The 26,803-nt window shown below is 47.5% G+C and overlaps 1 protein-coding gene across 5 annotated transcripts; it reads left to right on the top strand.

The window, feature by feature from the left end:
- Nucleotides 1–13,868: 13,868 nt before the first annotated feature.
- Nucleotides 13,869–25,862, top strand: DHX33 (DEAH-box helicase 33). 5 transcript variants are annotated; one of them, XM_074190491.1, is made up of 12 exons: nt 13,869–14,096; nt 16,417–16,577; nt 16,861–17,088; nt 17,181–17,351; nt 17,813–17,998; nt 18,386–18,497; nt 19,141–19,300; nt 19,451–19,539; nt 19,632–19,762; nt 19,905–20,108; nt 20,715–20,801; nt 22,949–25,862. In XM_074190491.1, the coding sequence occupies exons 1-12, from the start codon at nt 13,889–13,891 to the stop codon at nt 23,255–23,257; spliced, it is 2,046 nt and encodes a 681-aa protein (XP_074046592.1). In that variant the 5' UTR covers nt 13,869–13,888; the 3' UTR covers nt 23,258–25,862. The 5 variants fall into 5 exon arrangements, with proteins under 5 accessions (XP_074046592.1, XP_074046593.1, XP_074046591.1 ...); XM_074190490.1 differs by lacking the exon at nt 13,869–14,096 and having other exon boundaries at nt 14,455–16,577; XM_074190493.1 differs by lacking the exon at nt 13,869–14,096 and having other exon boundaries at nt 16,491–16,577; nt 16,793–17,088.
- Nucleotides 25,863–26,803: the final 941 nt, after the last annotated feature.

Below are 26,803 nucleotides of genomic sequence, written 5' to 3'. Positions count from 1 at the left end.
CCTCGATTCAGACCCCAACCAAGTGTACCCTGAGTCTGGCTGATAAGTAGTCAATATTTAGCTTGCAGCCTACTATCAGGAAGGAAGGGAGGGAGGGAGGAAGGAGAGGAAGGGGAAAAGGGAGGGAGAAAAGGAAAGAAGGAAGCTATTTTACAGATTATCTTGTGATAATTCCAAGGCTATCGAAACAAAATTGACATGCCTTTCCATATCTGCCCCATCTGTATTCCCTTTATGAACCCAGTTCATAAAGAGCAAACTGAGTGGTAGGCCCTGATCCTGTCCCACAGCATATATGCATGTTTGTGTGTATGTAGTGTTTCCCACTGGCCCTCATTTCTTCAAACCAGTGAAGAAGGCCATGCTTTTGTCCGCCTCCAAGGCCAGGCTTGCTCCCGTGCGCACTTTTGAACAGTTGGTCCTTTCCGTGTCCGTCGCTGTCATTGCTATGGTGACTCGTGCTTAGCTCAGTCTATGATGCCTCCTGGGTCAGACAAGTCTTCCCGGGCTTCTCTGAGTCCCTCCTGTGTTGTTTCTTGCAGCATCATGATAGCCCATAGCCTTTACCTTCTGCTCTTTGGTTAGCCGATCCCCAGAGGATGGGGACCTGCTGTTGCCAGCTCTTTGCTACCACAAAAGGTATGGAACTCAATGTTTTTGTGTGTATATAGGACTTGTTTCTGTCTATGACCATTTGGGGTTTAACTCTCAGTAATGGGATCTCTGCCACTTTTTGTCACTTCTTCCCACCTACTTCCATATTGTTTTCCACAATAGGCAGACCATTTCACCCCCCCCACCTCTCCCCTCTGAGGAGTCCCTTCTTGTGTTGTCTTTGCTTGTTTCTAAATTGTTTTTCATTTTGCCATATCTTTGATTAGTGATTTGAAGCGTTCTTTCAAGTGGCTCTTAGTAGTTTGTAATTTTTCCTTTGAAAATTGTTCATAACCTTTGATTACTGATTTTTTGGAGCCTAATTTTTGATCCTCTACTTTTGTGGTGATTCTCTAGGAAGGTGATAAAATCTTTGTCAAAGGTTTTCAATGCAAAAATTCTTCGTGGTCAGTTCATAGCTTCTACTTGCCTTGTTGACTTGATCCTTGCCAGAGAATTCCAGTTTTGTGGAACCAGAATTGTTTGGTCTTTTCTGATCTCTCCTATCCCTGTTTTGTTAAGAGTTCTTAATCAGCTTCTTCCAGGGCCCTCCAGGATTTAGAGAGATGCCATTATTTATGTATAAGTCCCTTGAACATTTGGAAATTTATTTTGTCCTATTGTGGAAGGTCCTAGACTAACCCTTTTTTGTGTGTTTTTATCCAAATGCTTCCCATTGACCAGCAGTCCATTCTCTAAGTCTTGCTGATTCTGTCTCCACAGTATCTCTCCATCTCTCCTCTCTCCACTCACACAGGCAGCACCCTGATAGCTCAACCCTTCACAGTCTGACTATCTTCTCAGGGCACCTGTACCTGATATTCCCAGCCAGGCGCATCACCTCCGCTTCCCCGGCCCCACCCACTCCCTTTCTCCCCACAAGCTCTCCCTTCCCTTCTGGCCTCTGCCACATGGAACCTTGGCTTCAGGTCAAGACTCTCCTACCTGAAGCCACTCCTACTTCCTCTGGCTGAGTCCTCTCAAGACCCTGGAATCATTGTATTTCGTTTGAATGTAGCTTGTGCTTCCTTCTGTGTGAGCTTGTCGCTCCCCTCTCCTGATTCTCACCCCTGGAATATAACACCTGGCAGAGCAGACACAGATTGTTTTCTAAATCACCGGCTTTCATCGTGAGCTGTGGCCAACTCCTCTCCTCCATGGGCCTCTCTCTGGGTGCCCCAGAATGGGATGCCCCAGATCTGCTATCCTCTGTGTAACCTGAGGGGCCCTAGACCCCAGTCCTCTACGACTCCCCATCTTCTGAGTGCCTTATGATTCCCAGCATCAGCGTCTTCTAGACTCAAAAATGAAGCATGACACAAAAAATGTTCCCATTTGAAATACGGGCCTGGTTTCAAGTTGTCTGGGGTTATTCAAGGACCATCTGTTTCCCATGGACTTTCTTGCCCTTTTCATTCTTGTCCTGGTCCGTAAAATGAACTTGCATTGATAATTGTATCTCAACATAATTAATACATAGGGTATTTTATGCATTTAAAAATGATTCTGAGTAAAGGTCCCTGGGTACCCCCTGTCCTTGAAACCGAAGAAGGGAGGTGCCCTGGTTCCTAGGTTGTCTAGTTCACCGTATTTGTGTATCTAGACAACAGGCCTTTGCCTCAGTAGTTTTCCTCAGGGTTGGATGGTGGGGGTGGGGATGCCTTTGGGGACTAGAGGGGTCCCCACTGTCTACCTTCTGTGAATTTTTAATGAAGGTCATTGGAAAGTTTCCTTCCTCTCTTTCAAGAGGACCTATGGGGGGTGGGGGGAGAAGACAACCTATGGGAGAGAGACAGTGACTAGCAGATAGAGGACTGGTCACAGTCCACAGCTTCAGGAGTGTAAGTTGTCCAGAAGTAGATATCAGCAGGTGTGGGAGCTGTGGAGCACAGCTGGAGAGAGTCCTTCATGTATCTTGTATGTCTGTGTATGTATGTATCTGGTTGTATCTGGGTGTCAGTGTGAAGATGATTCTCACAAACATTTTAAGCCCTTGGAAAATTCAGGCATTTAAGGTTTGGCTTTTTTATATTCTCTTTTATATAATTTGGGGTGTAGTTCACTTCCTGGGGGACTTTTTGCAGAGACTTAACTGGAGTATCATGATAGGAGAAAATCAAATGCCCCTGAAATGAAGACTCCCCTCCCCCCCCATATTCCAAGAATGGAATCATGGCCAGGAATGCCTCTGCCCAGACCCTCAGCCCTGGGGACCGTTCTCTTGCCTTAAGGTAAAACGTGAAGTGGAAGAGCTATACCTTCAGTCCCCAACATGGGCTGTTGGCTTTGAGAAATGGCCCCCTCTCTCCAAGAGCCTGGCCTAAGGGCCTCAGAGTGCCCAAAGAGGAATCTTCATGGCTGTGCTGGTGAGAGTGAGGGGGGACTGGCCACGGAGCAAGAGACAAGTCTCCCAGCTTCTAGACGAAGCCTATTGAACACCCTTCTTTGAGGGACCACTCTCTACATGTTGGGGTCTCTTCTCTCTGGAAGTTCAACCTGTCTTCCCTGCCTGAACCCTCTCCTTCCTCATTAGTGTTAGTACTTTCCTATTCTCTCTCCCATCAGACCACGAGCTCCTTGGAGGGAGGATCTGTTTGGGTGGTTGTTTGTCCTCTATTTTCCCAGCACATGGGAGATTCTTAATTCATAAATGCTATTAACTGACAGGTGCCTCAACTGCTGAGGGGCTTTTGAAGAGGCTGCCCTAGCCCCCCCTTGACTCGGCCCCTTTCCCTCCCACTCCCACATTCTCCTCTCCTTTCCCTTACTTGGCTCAGCTTTGAAGCCCATGGTCCTACAGGAAGCAGAGCTGGACTCTACCCCACTTCCCAGTTCACCTTCCCTTTTAGATTCCAACACTTTGCCTTATAGCGTTCCGTTCCCTCCCAGCTTTCTCCTGTTTTGTGTAAGGTGGGAAATGTCCAGATGGATAAGATCTAGTTCCCCTAGGGCTTTGTTCACTGGACCAGGATATCCCAGTGAGCTCACCCATGACTCTTAGGACAGAAGCAGCAGGAGCTGCACAGGACCAAGGTCTATTCTGTGCCAGACGATTCCTTGCTGGGGGCCTGCCGGGATACCCTAGAGGAAAGTGCTAAGTGGAAGACACACAGCAATAACAGACTGAAACAGTGCTTCAAGAGCACTCTCTGTGCAATGGTCAGATGAGAAGATGTGAAATTTGGTCCGGGGTCCAGCCTTCTCTTCTCTTTGCTGAACTCTCTCCCAGGGTGCTCTAGAGACCACATCAACTCTTCTTTGGGATGGAGGCCCAGGAGGCACAGTAATATTAGGATTATTTTCCTGTCTGCCACCAGCTGGCATTTGGAGTCACAGGCCCAAGGCCTTCCTGTAAGAAATTGCTGCTATCTGATCCTCCCCCCTCCCTGCTATAGTTTCATATAGCTGGATTTGGCTTATTTGGAGGAGCCCTCCCACTACAGACCTAAAGTGCGAGCCCCAGGACCCCCATGGGAAAGCTCTTTCTTCCCTGCCTTGAATCCCAACATACCTGCTAATACTCAGGTCATTGGACACTGCTCATCCCATCAGCTGCCTGTGCAAGACCTCCAGACGTGAACCTGCTCCATGAGCTCTTCTGCATATGTGCACCCTCCCTTCTCACATGGCCTTCCTTTTATGCTCTTCCTTGTGCACAAGTCATCTCGCCTTCATCCACCCTCCTAAAGTCAATTCTTTAGCAAGCATGAAATTCCAAAATTGGGGTTCCAAAGGTGATTTGAAGTGATTCCTACCTCTCAAGAAGTCAACTGACTAGTTGCCCCCCCTGCAGATGCAGGCCTAGGGATGGAGCTTCTAAGCAGAGTTCTTAGCTCTGTTTGTTCTGGATTTCTCTGCTTCTCCATCCTCTGAAACATGCTGCCAGGATCTTCAGTCTTTCTTGCAAAGCCAGACCCTTCCCTCCTCTTTGTGGGCATCTTTCCTTGGTCAGCCTCTTCAGTACCAGCTCAGCCATGTCTGGGCAAGGTGAGGTCATCCCCTTAGAGCCCACTATCACTTGTAGATGTTCTGTCTTCATGGTATCTCCCTCTCTTGTCCTTGCTGCTCTGCCATTGCCTCTTTTCTCCACCCTTCCATATCCTTCCCTGTTCTCCCAGTTCACACCCCTGTTGTGGCTTTGCTTCTTCTCTTCACAGTCTTGACCTTCAATAAGATGCTGTCTTTGCTGACTTGTTGGCTCAGCCAGCTGCTGCCTCTGGCCCTTCATGACCCACCAGAGCAAAGCATGCCATTGTGCCAGCTAGTCTCATCTGGACCCCTAGGGCTGCGTGGCAAAGCTTTCATTCTTCCCTGATTGCCCCTTTTCTTCTCTTCCATACCTCCACTGTCACCAACAACATCCAACATCACCAACAACTACTGAAAGTAGTGCCTTATTGACAAAATAGAGGTCAGTTCCCAGGGGCTTCAATTGCCCATATTCTGTACATACCCAGGCCAGCCTCTCCCTTCTTGGCTTCCCCAAGAACTCCCTTTCCTATTAACCTTTCTGACTGGCTTTCAAATCCGTGTAACTTGTGTCTCGACCATCCCCCCCCCCATACTTAATGGAAGTGATGGATGACAATGTCTTCTCTGTCTCATTGCCCACTCCCACATTAAACCCTTAAGGCTTAAACCCATTACTTGGCTGGAAATGGTGTCTGGTCACCAGGGAGCTCTTAGCAGCTGAACCTGATGGTTTCAGCCCTCCTTCTCTGTGGCCTCTCTGCAGCTTGGGAATGAACAGCAAGTTAAAAAGATGGTATCTGAGAACCATGGCTTAGAACTATAGCAATGACAGGCGCTAACCAGGGATGGAATGCACCTAACAAAGCCTGGTAAGAACGTTTGTCTTGCATCATTCAAGTCTAACCACAAGGGCTATGAGCTGAAAATCTGGGCAAGGGCACCCCCCCCAATAGAGGTCACATGGAGACTAGTGCCAGTGCCCAGAGAAGAATTGTTTTAATAGGATTGTACAGGTCCCCAAAGTCAATGCCCTTACCATGGCCCTAACACAGGGGGCAGGTATGTATCACGGGATTGGAATAAGATTCTATCTAGTAATTAAAAATGGTGGCAAAGAGCCTGTGGGGGCAGGGGAGAAGACCTTCTTATTGTATATTAGAAAGGTTTACTCAAGTGAGAAAAGCCAGGAACCCGAGCAGGGAGGCCTGTTAGAGGCCTTTTGGGTGAAGAGTAATAAAGTGGAAATGGAAGCAACTTTGTCATCAGAGTATACACCAAATCAATGGAAGATTTTTGTGAATATCAGAATTCAAGTACAGAGGCACGAGAGGGGAGTGATTGGTTCAAAATCACCAATCCCTACCCTCAAGGAGTTGACATTCTAATGGTGGAGAAAGCAAGCCAACAAGGATGAACACACAGGATCAATAGGAAATAATGAAAGGAGGGAAGGCTACCTGTGGAAGATGGGATTGTAGTGGCAACTTAAAGGAAGAAATCAGGAGTCATCAAGGAAGAGGAGGAAGAACATTCCAGGCTGGGACAAGGCTTGAGTTTATGGAGCAGGCAGTGGCCAAGGTTACCAGATGGAAGAATATATGAGGAAGAGGAAGGTGCAAGAAGACTGGAAAGGGAGGAGAGTTTAAAAGGTTAGGCAATAGGAGCCCCTGGAGCTTAAGGAGCTCTAGCCAGTCTGCTGGGGTACATGCTCTCTTCCAAAAACAGATAATCCAATAACTAGCCATAAAGAGAACTTTATCTCCCAAAAGGTGAAGAAGTAAATGGTGGTAGCCAAAAGATTTCACAGGATCTTCACCCTGCTCCCTCTGTATAAATGATGAATTAGAAGGACCACTCCTGCTGGCCTTTAAAAACTAATCCTCCCAGCCTTAGAGAGAATTTGCATTAGGGAACATCTCTTCTCCCCCCACCCTCCCCGATCCGATATGATCCCTGCTCCTCTACCAAAGGACAAGCGTGTGGGAATAGTTTGTCTTACCTTAGCTGCCACATCTTACAGGGGAATGGTTTACCCAATAGGAAACATTTCATTTACCAACATGGCCAGTAGTAGGAAGCCAGTGGCCCCTGTCATCTCTGGACTAAGAAGTAGCTTTGACACCATCCCAGCCAGAAGAAAAGGGTTTTTAGAGCCTTGTGAGATCAATGAAGTGAGTTGCACAGGCCTCATGTGCTCCCCCATGTCATTATATTTGCCTTTTGTGTCAACTTTTACTATGTTGTGTTAGTAAATGCCTTTGTTTTGACCTAATTGTCTCCACTAGCTGACTATTCTAAGCTCATGGGTGGGGGCTTTTTGTTAGTGTTAGGCTTTCTTTACTTTTAGAAGTTTTAAGTCTGGATACTTGGTATGCCTTTGAACCTATGAGCACAATCAGCCCATCCTGCAAGGTTCACCTCACCTGGGAGAACCATTTGGGAAGGTTGCCTCAGAAGGAGGTGCTGAAATAAGCCCATCTGAACACCATTCACATTATAAAAGGCAGGAATCACAAAGAGACATGGGTGAGGGGCAGGAAACCCCTTCCCTGCACTCTCTACTTGTCACAAGAGCCCCTTAGAACCCATGATCTCAAAGCACATACACAAGAAGACCCAATTTAAAAAATGGCAAAAATGTCACAGGGAAAATGCTGAAGGTCAAGCTAGAAGTGTCTTCTCCCCAGAAGTGCCCTGGACAGAGGTCCTATCAGCCTCCAGGTGACCATTGAGCAGTCAGCCCAATTCTAAGTAAGGAGAAACCAAGGAAAAGGTCAAAAGCAGTGTGGAAGTTTATCCATACTGCAGCACCTGGATCCAGTAAAACTGGTTTAAATTGTGGAGTTTATGAAATGGCTCCTGGGTATTGGGCTGCCATTGTATTTCTTATACTTGGAATGCTTATTCCTTAACTAACTATACAAAACACACGAGTTTTATTTGTGAGCTAGATCTTTATAAGTTTCACAGCAATTGTCAACGAATCAACAAGCCTTTTTTTCCTAATTGAAATTTTGTTTTATATTTCCAATCCCGTGGCAGCAAAGTCTGGTAAAAGTTGTACATAAACATTCCAGTTTAATATATATACATAATAGTCATGCTGTGAAAGAGGAGTTAGAATGAAGGAGAAAGGAAAAAACCATGAGAAAGGAAGGAAAAACATAATAAAGTTTTTAAAAAGTGAACACAGTTTGCATTCAGACTCCCTGGCTTTTTCCTCTGGATGTGGATGGCATTGACCATAACAGGTCTCCCAGGGTTGTCCTTGGTCTCTGAACCACTGAGGGAGCTGCATCCATCAAAGCAGATCAACTCACAATGTTGTTAATGTTGACAATGGTTCTGCTCCCTTCAGCATCAGTTCATGTAATTCTTTCCATGCTTCTCTAAAGTCTGGTCGGATTTCTTCATGATCTCTTATAGAAAAATATCATCACATTCATATACCACTTGTTCAACCAATCTCCAGTTGATGGACATCCCCTCAATTTCAAGTTTTTTGCCACTACGAAAAGAGGTGCTATAAATATTTTGGAACATGTAGGACTTTTCCCATTTTTAAAATTATTTCTTCTGGTTTATAGGCCTAATATTGGTATTGCTAGATCAAAGGGTATGATCAGTTTTATTGTTCTTTGGGTATAGTTCCAGATTCCTCTCTAGAATGATTGGATGAGTTCACAATTCCACCAAGAGCACATTAATGTCCCAATTTTCCCACATCCTCTCCAACATTGATCAATGACTTGTAATCTCATAAATTTGATTCAGTTCTCTATGTATTTCAGAAATGTCCTTTATCAGACACACTGAATGAAAATTATTTCCCAGCTTTTTGTTTTCCTTCTAATCTTGGTTGCATTGGTTTTACTAGTGCAAAAAATTTTTAATTTAAAATAGCACAAATCATCCATTTTACAATTTATAATGTTCTCTACTTCATCATGAATTTCTTTCAACATAGATCTGACAGATTTCTTGTTCTCTTAATTGGTCTATGTCTAATTATGTCTAAATCTTGTACCCTGTACCCTGTGCTTGAGTACCTTATTATGATATCGAGTGTGAGATGTGAGTCCAGGCCTAGTTTTTGCCATATTATCTTCCAGTTTTCCCAGCAGTTTTTGTGCAACAGAGAGTTCTTATCCCAGAGGTTGATGTCTTTGGATTTGTCAAACAATAAATTACTCTAGTCATTGACTACTGATTCTTTTGTACCTTCTCCAATTCACTGGTCCATTATTCCATTTCTTAACTAATATCAGGCAGTTTATATGACTTCCACTTTATAATATTGTTTTGGTTCTGTTACTGCTAAGTCACCTTCCTTTGCATTTTTTTCAATTCCCTTGATAATCTTGACTTTTTATTGCTCTAGATGAATTTTGTTACTATTTTTTTCTAGCTCCATAAAATAGTGTTTTGGTAGTTTCATTGATATGGCACTGAAAAAGTAATTCAATTTGGGGTACAGTTGTCATTTTTATTACATTAGCTTGACCTAACCATGAGCAAATGACATTGTTCCAATTGCTTAGATCTGATTTTGTGTGAAAAGTATCTTGTAATTGTGTTCATATAGTTTCTGGGTTTGTCTTGGGAGGTAGATTCCAAGTATTTTATGTTGCCTATAATTACTTTCAATGAAATTTCTCTATCTCTTGCTCTTGGGCTTTACTGTTTATATAGAAATGATGATTTATGTGGAGTTAATATCTTGCTACTTTGCTAAAGTTTTAATTGTTTCAAGTGTTTTTTTTAGTTGATTTTCTAGGGTCAAGTATACCATCATATCATCTACAAAAAGTGAAAATTTTGCTTCCTCATTGCCAATTCTGAATCTTTCAATTTCTTTTTCTTTTCTTAATAATAAAGCTAACATTTGTAATACTATGTTGAATAGTAGTGATGATAATGGACATCCTTATTTCACCCCTATCTTATTGGAAATGTTCCTAGTTTAGTTTATCCCCTTCACATATAATACTTGTTGATGGTTTTAGATAGATCTTGTCTATCATTCTAAGGAAGAATAGGTGTTGTATTTTGTCAAAGGCTTTTCCAGTATCTATTGAGATAATCATGATTTCTGTTAGTTTTATTATTGATATGGTCAATTATATTGATTGTTACCTGGTATAAATCTTAACCTGATTGTGGTGTATTATCCTAATAATAATTTGTTATAATCTCTTTGCTAAAATTTTATTCAAAATTTTTACATTAATGTTCATAAGAGAGGTTTACCTATAATTTGTCTGTTTTGACTCTTCTGGTTTAGGTATCAGTATCACATTGATGTCACAAAAGAAATTTGGCAGAACTCCTATTTTTAAAAATAATTTATATAAAATTGGAATTACTCCTTAAATGTTTGGTAGAATTCACTTATAAATCCATCTGGGCCTGGAGATTTTTTCCTTAAGGAGTTTATTGATGGTTCCTTCAATTTCTTTTTCTGAAATGGAGTTATTTAAATATTTTATTTCCTCTTCTGTTAATCTGGATAGTTTATATTTTTGTAAATTTTCATCCATTTCATTTAGATTGTCAAATTTATTGGCATACAATTGGGGAAAATAGCTCCGAATTATCACTTTAATTTTCTCATTGGTGGTGATTTCACACTCTTCATTTTTGAAACTGGTAATTTGGTTTTCTTTTTTTTTTAAATCAAACTAAAGGTTTATCTATTTAATTTTTTTATAAAACCAACTTGTATTAGTTTTATTTATTCAATTTTATTTATAATATTTATTATTCAATTTATTTGAATAATATTTATTATTCAATTAATGCAATGGTTTTATTTTTCATTTTATTAATTTTTAACTTGGTATTTAATTGGGGATTTTGTTCTTTTTCTAGCTTTTTAAATTGCATGTACAATTCATTGATCTCCTCTTTCTCTATTTTATTCATATAAGCACCTAGAGATATAAAATTTCCCCTAAAACCTGCTTTGGCTGCATACCATAAATTTTGGTATATCTCATCATCTTGGATGAAATGGTTGATTATTTCTATAGTTTGTTCTTTGATCTATTCATTCTTTAAATTACAATTATTTAAATTAGATTAGATTATAATTTATCTTTCCATGGACCTTTATTACATGTAATTTTTACTGCATTATGATCTGAAAAGTATGCATTTATTATTTCTGCCTTTCTGCATTTGATTATAAGATTTTTATGCCCTAATACATGATCAATTTTGGTGCTATATACTGCAAAGAGAAAAAAGTATCTTCTTATCTATCCCAATTCAGTTTTCTCTAGAGAGCTATCATAGATAAGCTTTCTAAGATTTTATTCGCCCTCTTCACCTCTTATTTTGTGGTTAGATTTATCTAGTTCTGAGAGAGGGTATCTGAGATTCCCCACTGTTATAATTTTGCTGTCTCCTTGTAATTCATTCAGCTTCTCCTCTAAGAATGTGGTCACTATACCACTAGGTGCATATGTTTAATAATGATAGAACTTCATTGCCTATGGTGCCTTTTAAGAAGATATAGTTTTCTTTCTTATCCCTTTTAATGGGATGTTTGTTTTTGCTGAGTTCAGGATTGCTAACCTGGTCTTTTTTACATCCACTGAAGTATAATATATTTTGTTCTGGACTTTTACCTTTACCCTGTGTGTATCTCTCTGCTTTAAATGTGTTCCTTGTAAACATATTGTAGGATTCTGGTTTTTAATTCATTCTGATATCCCCTTCTGTTTTATGAAAGTGTTCATCTCATCCACATTTACAGTTAGGATTACTAAGTCTGTATTTCCTGCCATGCTTTTTCCTTGTTTATATTTTTCTTTCCTTTCCCCTCATTCCTCCTCACCAACAATTTCCTCCCTTTCCCTTTAACTTTTCTTTTTGATTTTTAACTTTAACTTTACTTTTATTTTTGCCTTCTCTTTTATTGGGTGTTTTTTCACTTTTTAATTTTTTTCAAGGCAATGAAGTTAAGTGACTTACCCAAGGTCACACAGCTAGGAATTATTAAGTGTCTGAGGCCAAATTCTAACTCAGGTCCTTCTCAATCCTGGGCCAGTGCTCTATCCACTGCACCACTAGCTGCCCTTGCCTTCCCTTTTATCAGTCCTTTCTTCCCCTTACTTTCCTTCCCCCAGCCCCAGACCAATAAAAGAGAAGACAAAAGTAAAGTTAAAATTAAAATCGAAGAAAAGTTAAAGGTAGGGTAGAATAGATTTTTAAACTGAATTGGGAATGCATGTCATTCCCTCTTTAGGTCAAATCTGTTGAAAGTAGGATTTAGTCAGTGTTCACATCCTCTCTCCTTTCCGTTTACTATAACTGGTCTTTTTGCTTCTTCATGTGGTGTTGCTTATCCTATAATGCCTAGTCTTCTCCTAGGGTAGTCCTTCTTTTCATATCTTTATTATTTTAACCCTGTCTTGTACCTACAGCCCTTCTGCCAAAATATACTTTTACCTGTTCCTGATAGAAATACCTTTCTCAAGGGCTGATTGATTGATAAGCAAAATTACCTCATAGTCACCATCCACCTATACTTCCTCCTTTTGTCCCATTAGGAATACACTTTTCAGTAATCATGAATAATATCAAATCACAATCAATTTATATGACGCCCTCTATGGACATGCAATTATGAGCTAAAGTATTGTGTATAGCACAATCATTTCATGAACTGTTTATATCCTTCCTCTCTCAGCACACTCCCTTTGATGCAACAAGCCTTTAGGAAACACTAGTCAGTGCTAAGTTAGGGAGACAATATAAGAAGGAAGGTGACCTCTGTCTTCAAGGAGCTTCCCTTTAGCCAGTGAGAAGCCAGGAGGTTTGGGAGGTCAGGGTTCCCTGGCAAGTAGAGGGCTGATGGACGAGGTCACCAGGTGAGGCAGGGGACTGGGGGAAGACGTTAAGGCTCCCCACGCTGAAGGGGGTATAGGAGGAGGACAGACCTGGGTCTCAGGAGCCCGGGATGGAAAGAAAGTGAGAGGGAGAAGTGGGGCCCAAAGGCAGAGGTCAGAGAGGGGCAGGGCAGGAAGCCGAGGCCGCCAGACTGAAGGTGGCATCTCGGCCCTGGCGTGGGTCCTGAGCAGGCAGGCTTCTGGAGAAGGGGAAGGGGATGTTGGTGTGGCAAGAGGAGCACTCGAGACTAGCTCCAGTGGAGGATGGCCCTCCTCTGGTTCGGGTGGGTGCATTCTCGCTTGTGATGGTGATCACTGGAAGAGGTTGTGTCCACCGGGGGCAGCTTCCCCCGTCTGTTCTTCATTCAGTTCTCCAGACGACCTCGGGGGGTGGGCTCTGAGGATGCCACTTTACAACTGAGAAGACCGAGGGAAATGAAGGTCAAGTTTCTTGAGTGTCTGAGGCAAGATTTGAACTCAGGCCCAGCACTTTCTCTATTCCGATACCACCTGCCGATGCCTGCTTGTGGATTAACGGGATGCCCGGGTCCTCGGTGAGGCCTGGGCACGGCTTCCTAAGGTGGAGGTCGGATCCTCTTGTTCCTTTCTATAAAAAATGAAAGGAAAACCCCTGGAACCTGCAGTGGCCCCCCATGTCCAGCACCGAATCAACGGCCACCCTGGCTGGCTTGGTGGCGCCAGGCCGGGAGTGAGGAAGACTGAGTTCTGATCCTACCTCAATCTCCTTATCTGTAAAAGAAGCCGGAGCTAGGGGCGCTGGACAGCGCGGGCCCCATTGGCCAGGGGCTAAGGGCGGATTCGAACTCGGGTCCTCCCGAATCCAGGGCCCGCTCCTGACCTGACATTCGGGTGTGTGACCCGGATCAGGAACCACTCGCGGGCAGAGCGCGGCCCGGGGGCCGAGCCCGTGGCCCCGGCAGTCACCCCGCCTGCCTCAGTTTCCCCTCCGGCGGGGCCGCAGGGAGGAGGGGCGGGTGAAGCCCCGCCCCCGTGCTTAGTCTGGAGCTGATTGGCGGAGGCGCCTTGATCGACGGCGGGTTCCGCCTCCTTGAGGAACTGAATCTGGACCGGAGGGGGCGCCCCCGAGCGGCAGAGCCGGGAGGGGCCCGGCGGGGGGGGGGCGGGGCTGGCTTGCGGTAGTGACTTTGAACCCCGAGAGGCCCCTGGGGGGGGAAGGGAGGGCAAAGAGCCCTCCCCGAGGGGAACCCGAGCCGCCGGGACTACAACTCCCAGCCGCCCCCGCGGCCTCCTTCCGCCGACGTCACCGCGCCCGCCGCCCCGCCTTCCCCGGGCTCCGCGCGCAGGAGCAGTTCGGCCCCCGGCCCCCAGCGCGCCGCCGTCCCGCCATGCCGGAGGAGCGCGGCCCTCCCCCGGCCAAGCGCTTCCGGGCCTGGCCCGGCGTCCCCGGGAGCCGCGGCGCCATGCTGCCCGGGGGCCGCCGGCCGCCCCTCGGAGCCGAGGCCCTGGAGCGGCAGCGCCGGACTCTGCCCATCTTCACGGCGCGCGGGCCGCTGCTGGCCCGCCTGCGGAGCGCCGAGTGCACCGTGCTCATCGGTGAGGAGCGGGGCCGGCGGCGCCCCCTGCCGGCGGGAGGGCGCACGAGGCGCGCGTGCGCAGCCGGGGCTCGGGGCTCGGGCCGCGGGGCCGCGGAGGGAGGCGCGCGTGCGCAGCCGGGGCTCGGGGCTCGGGCCGCGGAGGGAGGCGCGCGTGCGCGCTGGCGGAGCCCGCCTTTACTGAGGGGAGGCCGGGCCGGAGGGGAGACGCCGGAGGGGCCGGTCCCGGGGAGTCGGGAGAAACGGGCAGAGCCGGGCTGACCGGAGGGGACCGACCGGACCGGAGAGACTCCTGTGAAATCCCAAGCTGCAGCCAAGCCGGCATTGATAGTCCTTGGCACCATGTGGGAGGGAGGGGCGGGGAGGGGGTTAAGGAGTGAGGAGTCCAGGATGACTTCTAGGTTAGGGGTCTCAGAAGCCGGAAGGAAAGAGAAGGAGTTCTGCTTGGGAAGTTCAGGTTGCAATGACCAGGGAACATTTGGAGATGCAACAGGAATTTGGTTGGGTGTGTGTGTATGTATATATATATATACATACACACACAGACAGAGACAGAGGCTTGGGAGTCATCAACATGGAGATTGAGATTGAATCTGGGAGCTGATATTCGGGTTTGTGTGATAGCATTTGCATGATGACAAGGTTTGCAAAGCAGTTCACATGTGTTTTTTTACTTAACCCTCATTAAAACCCTATGAATTGAGTGTTCTGATTTTTATAGATGAGGAAACTGAGGCTGAGTAAGGTTGTATGACCACTGCTGCCCAATTGGTTGAGGCCCAGAATTCTATCCACTGTGCCTCCTAGCTCACTCAGAGTACAGAGGAAAGAGGGCCCAGGCTAGAACCTCAGGGTAATACTCATCTTTGGGGGTACGCTATGAATGATGAGCCAGCAGAAGAGATGTGGTAGTAGTCAGCTACATCCAAGATAATAGACAGGATAAGAAAGTAGAAGTCTGAGAAAAAGCCAGTGACTGAAGGGCAGCCAGATTACAAAGGACCCACCAGTGAGTGAGAGGAGAGGAAGGGATGGCAAGTTCAGATGGCTCTTTTTAACAAGAGTTGGACTGAGAAAGGAAAGGGAAAAAGGGATAGATATATATTTTTTCAGGCTGGTAGACATCTAGGCTCATTCACAATCAGCAGGGAAGGAATCAGTGCCAAAGAGATTGAAAATCAGGGGAATGGAGTGGATGGTTCCAGGGGCTGTAAAGTCAGGATGTGAAAAGATCAGGCACTGGTTAGACCTTGACCAGTAATCTTCATTAGAGAATGGAGCAAAGTAGGGAGAAATGTTGGATGATCTCGAGGGTTTTTGGAGAGCCAGTAGGGGACAAGTGTGAGGAGAGTGATGGGATGGGCAATCGAAGAGAAAGATAGGTTGATTTACATTTGGGCACAAATGAGCACATTGATAGTCATTTCTGATGTGGATTAGAGAAGGGAATGAAGAGAAAATGAGTGAAAACACTTATGGAAGCCTCACTGGGAGGTCCATGGATTGCTTCTGGAAGCATTCCAGGCTCTACCATTGATTGCCAAGGCAAATAAGTCATTCTGTTGTGATGATAAGAGAGGCCTGGACAGATCTCCAGAAACTTCACCTCAGGCTTCCCTCCTCTCTTAATGTCTGTCCTGGGATTGAGGCTTTTTTTTTTTTGAAGGAAACTAGGGATTCTAAGAGACCGGTAAGGAGATGGGACAGTGAGTTGACCAGTGTGGCTGACTGAGTTTTTGTTCAGCTGTGTCTTACTCTCTGTGATTCAATTTCGGGTTTTCTTGGTAGAGATCTTGGAGTGTTTTGCCATTTCTTTCCCTAGTTCATTTTACAGATCAGGAAATCAAGGCAAACAGGGTGAAATGATTATATCCAAAGCCACATTTGAACTCTGGTCTTTCTGTACCATACAGCTGCCTAATGTGAGTCAAGATGAGTAAAATACAAGATGCCTGGAAAGAGCAGGCCACAAAGGGATTTAAAAGCCAAACAGGAATTTATATTTGATCCTGGAGGTCCTCGGGGGCCACTGGATTTGTTCACAGGCTTCAGCCTGAGTCTTAGGGAAACTTGTTTCTTCCCTGGTACATCTGAAATGTCTTACAGACACTTTCAAAAGGTGAAATTATACTTTCAAAAATCAGTCATGTATGGCAGTATACTTCTGTACAGTGCTCGGGCCAATCCTGCCCATTCTCTGTTCTCTGACACATTAAGGGCATCTCACTCTAACTCTGGTGTCATTCACTCACCCACCAATGTTGTTCCCAGACTCTGGGGCTGGCCATTCATGAGTGCTCTCTCCTGCTCTCATTACCCAGGAGAAACTGGTTCAGGGAAGACAACACAGATCCCCCAGTACCTTTACGAGGCGGGCCTGGGACGCCAGGGTATCATCGCCGTGACCCAGCCTCGCCGAGTTGCTGCCATCTCCCTAGCTGCCAGAGTCTCAGATGAAAAGAGGACAGAGCTAGGAAAACTGGTGGGTAGTTTGTTCCAAGGTGGATTTCCTCTTCTCTAGACAGGTCAGCCATTTTGAGCTAGGTCATGATGCTCTGACCTCCTCACTGACCGAATGATTGAGAGCTGATAGCTCTGAGGTTCTGGATGAACTTGACCTGCCTTCCTCTTACAGCTGAGGAAACTGAGGCCTGAACTGACTCCTCCTTTCCCCCATTCCCACCCCAATATCTACAGCTTCCCAAGAGGCAGTCCAGCCTGTTCTCACAGGGCCATTGGCCCTGGCTCAGCATCCCTCCTTGCAGGTGGGCTACACTGTCCGCTTTGATGACGTCACCTCTGAGGACACCAGAATCCTGTTTCTCACAGATGGGATGCTGCTTCGGGAAGCCATGGCTGATGCTTTACTGCGAAAGTATAGCTTTATCATTTTGGACGAAGCTCATGAGCGGACCATCCATACGGATGTGCTCTTGGGTGTGGTGAAAGCTGCCCAGCGCCGGCGGAAGGAGCTGAGGAAGCCTCTGCTCAGAGTGAGTTTGGAGATTGCCAGGCCGGGCTGCGGCTGCCTGGGCAGGTTTCACACACTCTCTCCTCCCTTCCCTGAACCAGGCTGTCCCCACAGGTCCTTGTCATGTCAGCCACTATGGACGTGGACCTCTTTTCCCGGTACTTCGGTGGCGCCCCTGTCCTCTATGTGGAAGGTCGACAGTACCCCATCCAAGTTTACTACACCAAACAGCCGCAGAGTGATTATCTGCACGCTGCGCTGGTCTCCGTTTTTCAGATTCATCAGGTGAGAGTCAGCAGGGAACAGAGGAGGCGCCTGGGGGCCCAAGCAAGGTGAATCTTGGTTGTGGAACTCAAGCCCAGGGGTGAGAGTTGACTGTCAGTTAAGAACATACAGTCTTTGTTGCCCAGGCAGAGAAAGATCGGCTTGGTGGAATATCCTCTCCTTTTTCCTTCATGGAGTCACCAAGGCCCATACTTGAATTTCTCCAGGAGACCCAAAGCAGTGGCTTTAGGGGGTCCAGTCTTCATCTATCTCTCAATCCAGTGGGGTCTCCCCCCCCCCCACATACAACTTCACCTCATCTGGCCTGGAAGCCTTCCATGAGCACCTTGGTGTCTGTGAACCTTTGGTTCTCATGCCCCTGGGTAACTCTCCCTTACTAAACCAGAAACTCCTTGAGGGCAGGGGCTGAGTGCTCTGGGTACCTAATCAGAGGCCTATTTTTGACTCTGTATCCCATGCAGGAAGCACCTTCTTCTCAGGACATCCTGGTGTTCCTCACGGGTCAGGAGGAGATCGAAGCCCTTTGCAAGGCCTGTCGAGACATAGCCCGTCACCTGCCCGAGGGCTGTCCTTCACTGCTGGTGTTGCCGCTGTATGCCTCCCTCCCCAGCTCCCAGCAGCTCAGGGTCTTTCAGGGGGCCCCCAAGGTCAGTCCCAGCAGCAAGCATCCGCATGACCTCCACGTTAATTCGCATGGTTGGTTGGGTTAGGTGGCCCTGATCCTGATCTGCGTCTTGGCTGCTTCTGCTGCAAAGGGCTGAGGGGAGGCCTAGAGGCTTGGCTTGCTCTGTCTCAGAAGACAGGGAGGCCTCCCTACTGGTGGGGCCTGGCTGCTGGGCTATTTCTCTCTTCCTTGACATTCTGCAGCTGTGGTCAAATGGCCATTTCACTGAGTAGTCCTGTCCTCAGAATGGCCGCTCTGACCTAGGGGTTGGTGACCCCAGGCTTGCCGCCCACCTACCTTTGATCTGTCTGATGTTTGACTGCATCATGGCCTGCACTCACGGGACCTCTGGACTCTCTTCATTCTTCAGGGTTCTCGCAAAGTGATCATTTCAACCAACATTGCAGAAACCTCAATTACCATCACGGGCATTAAGCATGTGATTGACACGGGCATGGTCAAGGCCAAGAAATATAATCCTGGTGAGTATCCCCCAGGGCCGGGACAGGGGGAGTTTGTCCAGCCCAGGGGAGTTCCTGGAAACCACTGTTTGTGGCAAATCGAGGGAAGGTTTTTCCAGTCTTGTTCCCCTGCCTGCCTGGACCTCCCCTTGGAGGTGGTTGGTTCAGTCCTTGTCCATTCTGCTCTGGTCCCTAAACTTGACATATTCTCAGACTCTCCAGGCCCCTCCTAACTCAGCCCAACCCCCCATCTGACCCCATGGCTACTCCTAACCTTCTATGGCCAAGCAGAGCAAAGCAAATCCTAATTGCTCTATGGACTAACCCTTCAGATTCTTAGATACCTCTCCTCTCTTTCCCCACTACCTGTGCGCACACACATACTTTCCACACCCCAGTCTCATTTAATCTTCTCCAAACTAGTTCCTTCAGCCATGGGTTCAAGTCCCTTACTAACCTTAGTGGTCCTCCTTCAGCTGCTCTCCAGCTTCCTGGAGGAAAGCAGGGTACAGAGGGGCTGGCTCCTACCTGGCTGCCACATCTCACAGTGGGGCCTGAGGCCCTCCAGGGCTGGACAGAACCAGTCTCTTGGTTATAGAGCACTGGATGTTTGTAGCCCAGGGAGTGTTGGAGATTTTGACCACACTGGCTCCATCCTTTCCAGAGAGTGGCCTTGAGGTTCTGGCTGTCCAGCGTGTGTCAAAGACGCAAGCGTGGCAACGGACGGGGCGGGCCGGCCGTGAGGACAGTGGAACCTGTTACCGCCTCTACACAGAAGATGAGTTTGAGAAATTCGATAAGATGACGATCCCAGAGATCCAGAGGTGTGAAGCATTTCCCCTTCCTCTTCCACGTGTATTTTCCTTGGATTGGGTTGGGATTTCCAGCCTCCTGCTCTCAATGTCCCTTTGTGAATTGATTGAATCAGAGAAGAGTCAGTAATGGGCACCTTACCTGGCTCGGGCTCTTCCTAGGTGTAACCTGGCCAGCGTCATCCTGCAGCTCTTGGCCCTGCGAGTGCCAAACGTCCTCACTTTTGATTTCATGTCTAAACCTTCCCCAGGTGAGTGTAGAAGACCCATGGGCTGAGGCCATTCTGGGCTAGGCTGGATCTGGGAAGACCCCGGGCTCCTATCTCTGCTCTCTCCCCCTCAGATCATCTCCAGGCAGCTCTGGAGCAGCTGGAGCTGCTGGGAGCCATCCAGAGGAAGAAGGACGAACCCCTGGTCCTGACCCCAACTGGGAGGAAGATGGCGGCCTTCCCTTTGGAGCCCAAGTTTGCCAAAGTAAATCCCTGCCATCACTGTAAGCCTGGGATGGAGACAGACACTTCCATGTGCCTTTCCCTTTAAAGCCCCTTACTAAAGCCCCTGGACTACTTGAGGCTTGCGATTGGGGTCTCAGCAGCTCCCCCTTTGTCCTTTGCAGACTATCCTTCTCTCCCCCAAATTCCACTGCACAGAAGAGATACTGACCATTGTTTCCCTGCTGTCTGTGGACAGTGTCCTGTACAACCCTCCTTCCCGGCGAGATGAGGTACAGTGCGTCAGGAAGAAGTTTGTCTCCAGCGAGGGGGACCACCTGACCCTGCTCAACGTGTACCGAGCCTTCAGAAATGTTGGAGGGAACAAGGTAGGCGAAGCCTCGGCACTCTCAGCCCTGCCTTTGGCTTCCCTTTGGATGGAGTTGGAACAGGGCCTTGGGAAGTGCCCATGGATACCTGTCTGGCTTCCTGGGAAGCCTCTGGGGCCATCCCTTGAGCACTCAGAGCCCCAGACCATGGCCTTGGGGCAGGACTAAGTGCCTGCACATTGCTCCTGGGCCTGTGTCACAGCACCATTGACCATGCTCTGCCTTGGAGGGAGGAGAAGAGTTTTGTTCCCTTTTCACATCTGTCACACCTTAGTTCATACACACACACGCATGTGCAGGCAGGCAGCTACACACATCTGTGAGGTGCTTTCTAAGACCAACTCACTGGCATTAGACATCAGGGGACGTCATTTGTGGTGTTGCATTATTTCAGGAGTGGGGCCTTGGCCACCTGTGTCCATACCCCACATGTCCTGATGGCCCTTGCCAAAGGAAGGGTCCTGAGGGAAGTCTGTCTCTCCAGAGAATGGAAAGCCCTGGTGCCTAGGTGGTCAGTCCCTGGAGCAGCCCACCTTCTGGGCACCAGTGCAGGTCACCAGGGAGTCATGGCCCCCTGTACTAGCTCTTTCTCTCATCCATCCCCAGGAATGGTGCAGAGAGAATTTTGTCAACAACAAGAACATGATGCTTGTGGCAGAAGTCCGAGCCCAGCTCCGGGATATCTGTATCAAGGTAACCTTAGGGACTAGAACTCCTTAGGGACTTAGGAGCCCTTTCTTGGCCTCCCCTCTGAGGGCATGAGGACCCCAGGCCTTGCTCTCTGGCAGGCGGGTGAATATGGCCGCCGCCAACCTCTTCCTCTGCGGCAAGAGCGCTATCAGCAAGGGACGGCCACCAGCTATTCTCCAAAGCGTGTGCCCTAGGTCCTTCCTAAGCAGGAGTCTGAAGCCATGAGGTGCTGCGTTCATTAGTTCATTTGTACTTGTTGACTGACCCCTTCCTCCTCGGGCCAGGGGCTTTGTGTCACTGACAGGGTAAGCCATGACTTGGCAACTCCTTAGGTGCCACTTGGGCATCAGAGGATTGCACACTGCCCAGAGGTCCCTCCTTGTTTGGGGGGGCAGCTCTGGTTTGACCACAATGGGCATCCCGTGTCAGCTCTTCCCATTCTCCCTAGTTCATCTGGCTGCTCTCCTGGCCCTTCCCCAATCTCAGTTGTCTCCTCTGGATGAGGGCCCTACATGGGCCTGACCATGGAGGCGTCATCACTGTCCTCATCCTCAATGTTCGTGCTTCTGTTGTCTGTGAAAGCCCTGACTCTTTTCCAGAGGGAATGCTTTAGTAAGGCTCTGGCAAAGGCTTCACGCTTTCTCCTCTCGGAATGTATCCAGCACCTTCTGCTGACTAGGTCAGCACCCAGGCTCATCGGATGTGAAATTGGACAAGGGGCCGTCACAGACCCCCTGGGAGTCTATTCAAGATAGTGAACCATGGAAAACCATTCTTTGGGGCTCTGACCATTGCCCTAATTCTCAGCTCATCAATAAATAATAACCTCTAGCCTGCATCTTTCTATGGTTTCCCTAAAAATGGTTTGAGGCTCAGCCTAGTAGTGTTTGAATACAAGTGGACTGTCCCTATGTCATTCCAATGGAGATGTCCAGGAACAGGATGACCCAGTGGTCACAGTCTCTGTTGAATGGTAGAATGTTCCCAGGTGGTCACCAGCAGCAGCAGATGGGCGAGGTTCTCTTCCAATGAGTAGATACCAGAGAGACCATGGGCATAGCTGTGCAGAAACTCCATCCCCATAGGCTGTCCCTGTCTCAGTCTTGGAGCCTGGGAAGGAGAGCAGGGCCTTTGACACTTCATTATCTGCTCATCCCCTGGGAACAAGTCAGCAAACACCTAGAGAAATCTTCTGGGATGGAAGAAAAGCAATTCTGTCACATTGGCAAAGTGGCTTACCCAGCTCTGGCTTCCTTTTCTTCAGAAGTAAACAGGTCTCCCCCAGAGAATAAATAGGCCACCCTTGTCTCTCGCACATGGTGACCCTAATGAGGAAGGCATCCAGCTCCCTGGTCATGTCATTTTTCATACTTTTTTGAGATCACTGACAGCAGCCTTCCCGAGGTTGATTTGGATTCCTGAAGGACAGCCAGAGTCTCTCTCACACCCTGAAATCTGCTTCCTAGCCATCTGTAATAAGTCCCTCTGCCCCTTCAAGTGTGAAGGTTAGGTCATTCTTCCTGCTGGGAAGGTGAGGCCAGGGAATAAGAGCTGACCATACCTGCCTTTTCTGGCAGTTCAGTTCTCCTCCAGCCCACACCAGCCAGTGGTCTTCTTCCACTTTCTATCCCCTTTGTCCTTCAGTGAATCCGAAAAGAGCCTTACTCTTCTGTTAGCCTTTCTTCTCCCCAGGTTAGGCTGCAGTTCAATGTTTGCAGACCCCTGCTGTCCTTCCCCTTCTGTCCAGCACTTTAGACCACTTTTCCTCCTCATCAGGATTGTTTCTGTGTCTTCGGGATTTCAGTCTTGTGAGTTCAAAGACTAATATGTTTCTGGGGAATTCTGGACTTAATTTTTGGTTAAATTAGCCAAGTCTCTCCCCCTCAATTAAACTTCCTTTGAAGAGGCAGCTTCTTGGTAGGGCATGTCTCCTATTAGCAGTGTGGTGGAAGGAACTTCTGCTCTCCAGGTTCCTTCCCTGGAATGGCCCCTTTATGCTATTTTTGGTTGGGAGTTGCTGGCAAGAGGAGGAAGAGAACTAAACTTCCCTTCTGTGTACCAGCCAATTGGGATTCTGGGTCCTGAGAAGAGTCTCCATCTATTGGGGAAAATTGGGGGAATCAAGTTTCATCTTTCTCCTTTCTGGACAGATGTCGATGCCAATCGAATCCTCAAGGGCAGACACGGGTAACATTCGCCGATGCCTGGCCCACGGCCTTTTCATGAACACAGCTGAGCTTCAGCCTGATGGGACCTATGTCACTGTGGACACCCGCCAGCCTGTGTCTATCCACCCATCTTCTGTGCTTTTCCACTGCAAACCAGCTTGTGTCACCTACAATGAACTGGTGTCCACCAACAAGTGTTACATGAGGGACCTCTGTGTTGTTGATGCAGACTGGCTTTATGATGCAGCCCCTGAGTACTTCCGCAGGAAGATGATGGCTGCCCGGAGCTGAGCCTCGCATCCTTGGTCAAAATGGGCAGGATGGAAAGAGGGGTCCTATGGCTGTAGCCTGGGGAAAGGCGGAGCTCCATGACTGTTGTATAGTGGCTTTGAAAGAAGCAGTGAAGGTTGGAGCCCTGCTCCTCACTGGCTGGTGGGTAGGAATCCGCCATGGTTGGTTCAGGTTTTTATTCATATACAGTTTTTAATTGAAAATGCAATAAATTTACTTTTGTAAATTTTTTAGGAAGGAGATGCTGCCTCTGCATGCCCTTGGCCCTTTTGGCTAGACTGCCAAATGATAATCCTTCTGTCTGTCTGTACCAGGACAGGCATGAGCAGCATGGCCAGCATGTGGTGGGGTCTTGTCAGAGATGACAAGATAGCCCCTAGTGAGCCATGTCAGAGCTGAGCAGGAGAGAAGAGGGGGCCCTGTGGGGATCCTGGCTCCGAGCTCCTCCTTTCAAGAGTCATGGAGTTTGAGGGTATCCTCCCCATCTCAGTCTGCCCCTCTCTAATTGCTAATAGTGGGGCTGGTGATCCCCAGGCTGACAGTGATGGTGGTGATGGTGACAAACTGCCTTTCTGAGGCTCTAATACTGGCACAATCCTTAGATCCTTCCAGCAAGCCTGGCCTAGGTGTGCCACAGTCACTGAGGCTAGACGTTGGTAAGACGGCTGGGATTGGCAGCTTTTGGACTTGACTTTTTCTCATGCTCACCATGTTCCACTAGTTGTTAGAACTAGGATGCTTTTAATAAAGATGACCTTTAGAATATTTGGAGGCAGCAGCCATTCCCCAGTGACAGGCACACACAGCACCCCTGCCCTTTTCCAGACATCTTGCTCAGCCTTTGGCTGTTACCCAGCATCAAGTACCCTCTTCCAGTGTTTCAGGTTACAGTTCAGTGTAGCAGATGCTTGTATCGTTTGTGAGAGCCCTGCCCTAACCTAGCAGAAGCTGCAGGGTTCTGAGCTTGCAGATGAGCCACAGTGACCACACCAGGGCTCTAGTCTAGCTCTGGGGACAGTGACTTCCTGGTCTTGGACACCCCACTTCTGAGGCCCTAGAGCATTTCTCAGATCACTAGCATGGATGAAGGGGATTGGGCGAATACATGGTAAGACTAACTGGCTTCAGAGGCTCCAGCTCCAGAGCTCCCTTTTGGGGAACCACAGTGGGATTGATCTGACCACCTCCCCTGCCTTTTTTTCCTCCAATTTTCATTGCTGCCTTTTTGTTTTTACATCCCTCCATTTTCTTCCCAGAGAGCCATCCCCCCCCCCCTTTTAAAGTTTATCTTGCCGTAGTATCTCATGTTTCCTGTCCCCTCCCTTCTCAGCATTTTTAGAGAGAACGCAAAGCATGGTTGATAGGTACATTGAAAAAGTCTGAAAACACAATTTAGGGTTGCTATGAGCATCCCACTTCCACCAAGGGACCCATCTGGCAGTAGGGGAGGCCCATTTGATCTTATTTTGTTTCATTTACTTTTGATTTCCACTTAAAGAGGGTTGTGGTTCACTCATATAATGGCTTCTTACCTCTGCATCAGCTCGTAGAAGTCTTCTCAGGCTTCTCTATCAATCACATGCGTTGTTTTTTTTTTCCTTAATATTTTATTTTTCCAGCTCCATGCAATGGTAGTTTTCAATTATTTTTAAGTTTTGAGTTTCATATTTTTCTCCCTCCCCCCTGACAGAAAGTAATCTAATACAGGCCATACATGTGTAACCATGCTAAACGTAGATCATGTTGTTAAAAATTAAACTGAGGGGCGGCTAGGTGGTGCAATGAATAGAGCACCAGCCCTGAACTCAGGAGTACCTGAGTTCAAATCCAGTCTCAGACACTTAATTACCTAGCTGTGTGGCCTTGGGCAAGCCACTTTAACCCCATTTGCCTGGCAAAAAAAAAAAAAACCGAAATGAGAAAAAAAAACTTAGGAAAAAACAAAACAGACAACTTATGAAAATTCAAGACAGTAAAGCTTTGGTCCACATTTAAGTGCCACGGTTCCTTTTTGGGAAAGCGCTAAATCCATTAGAGTTGGTAATCACCCAGTGTTGCTCTTGGTGTGGACAGTGCTCTAATTGTGCTCCTTTGCCTCAGCCTGGGCATCAGTTCACACAAGTCTTTCCAGGCTGTTTGGAAGTCCCATCTTTCATGATTTGTTAGAGCACAATAGTATTCTTTCACGTTCATATATCAGTTTTTCAGCCATTCCCCAAATGATGGGCATTCCCTCAATTTTCAATTCTTTGCCACTGTGCAAAGAACTGTTACGGATATTTTTGTACATGTTATAAATAGCTCGAGAATACTTAGTCCAGAGTGATAAAGGTGGTTTCTAGTAGGATATCTTAACAAAGTGGTGCACCTCTCATGGTGGGAGAGAGGGGCAGGGAAATCCCAACATACAAGGTCTTTTATGCACTTTGAAAGACTTTGTTCCTGCCCCTTCATGCCAGCCATAGGCTGGGGTCACAAATCTATTGGATATATTGGTTCCTGTAAGTTTCCCTGCCCTGCGCACTATACTAATGAGCCAAAAAGATCTTGAGCATATGCAAAGGAGAAGGTCAAAACGCTTGACCAGTTAAGGACTAGTTTCTTCTAAATCCAGTTTCTCATCCTAGGAATGGGATTAGGAGAACTCTCCCAGTTTTGTGACTGGCTGGGCCATTCCCCCTTTGTAACGGATTTCAAAGGGCCCCCCCTCCACACCCTGAGAAGACCTACAAGGCCCTGCATTTCTCCCAGAGCATGTCAGTTTTTTATCCTTTTTTGTTACCTCTGGGATACGGATTAGTAGTGATTTTGCTGGATCAAAGGGTAACAAACATTTCTCACAGCACAGTCATTTTCCTTTGCATGGATAGGCCATTTAGCTATCACAAAACCCGAGTATATGAGCTGCTTTGCTTTGGTTTGTTCTCAGCCATGGCTTCCTGGTGAGGACATTTTAATCACAATTTCTGGATTTCAAATTGCTTTCCCAAATGGTCAGACCAAGAATGTCTTAGTGTGTCCATTTTCCTCTCCACGTGGAGTGGGCCATTTTTTGTCATTTTTGCCAAGTTACAGGCCGGGAGGTAAAGTCTCAGGGTTGTTTTGATTTGCAAAACTCAGTGCTTGAGAATGCTTTGCGGGTTCATCTGCTGGGGGCGGCTACGGGGGCCTAACCCTACTTCTTCGTGTTTGGTATCTCACACCTTGTCCATGTGTCCGTCCACTCCCTTTCCTCTTCCGGCTGCTTCCCAAAACCCCACAAACAAAACCCAGCCAGGGTTGCCAGCCCCGTTTAAAGACTGGCGAGCAGGGCGCCAGGCTCTGGGGGTGGGGAGGCCGGTTCGGGCTCGGCTCTGGTGTCAGGGCGGAGCTTTTCCAGGTCCTCGCTAGTCTCACAGGCAGCACCGGGCCGGGGAGGCTCCCGGGGTCGACGGGAACCAAGCCCACCCTCCGCCCGAGACCCCCCTTCTCCCGGGCAGAGCACTGGATACAAGGTCGCCTTGGCCGCCCGCGGGCTGGATACAATGTAACCAGGGCCCCGCTCTG

Source organism: Macrotis lagotis, chromosome 6 (genome assembly GCF_037893015.1).
Source record: "Macrotis lagotis isolate mMagLag1 chromosome 6, bilby.v1.9.chrom.fasta, whole genome shotgun sequence".
NCBI lineage: Eukaryota > Metazoa > Chordata > Mammalia > Peramelemorphia > Peramelidae > Macrotis > Macrotis lagotis.
Note: the sequence above shows the minus strand (reverse complement) of the source record. Positions and strands in the feature narration are given on the sequence as shown.

Bases quoted from the DNA above. Each gene is read 5' to 3' on its own strand.
- DHX33 (XM_074190490.1), top strand. From the start codon at position 16,044: ATGCCTGGAAAGAGCAGGCCACAAAGGGATTTAAAAGCCAAACAGGAA. The intron at 19,301-19,450 runs GTGTGAAGCATT...GGCTCTTCCTAG, and splicing joins ACGATCCCAGAGATCCAGAG to GTGTAACCTGGCCAGCGTCA. The intron at 20,109-20,714 runs GTAGGCGAAGCC...ATCCATCCCCAG, and splicing joins GAAATGTTGGAGGGAACAAG to GAATGGTGCAGAGAGAATTT.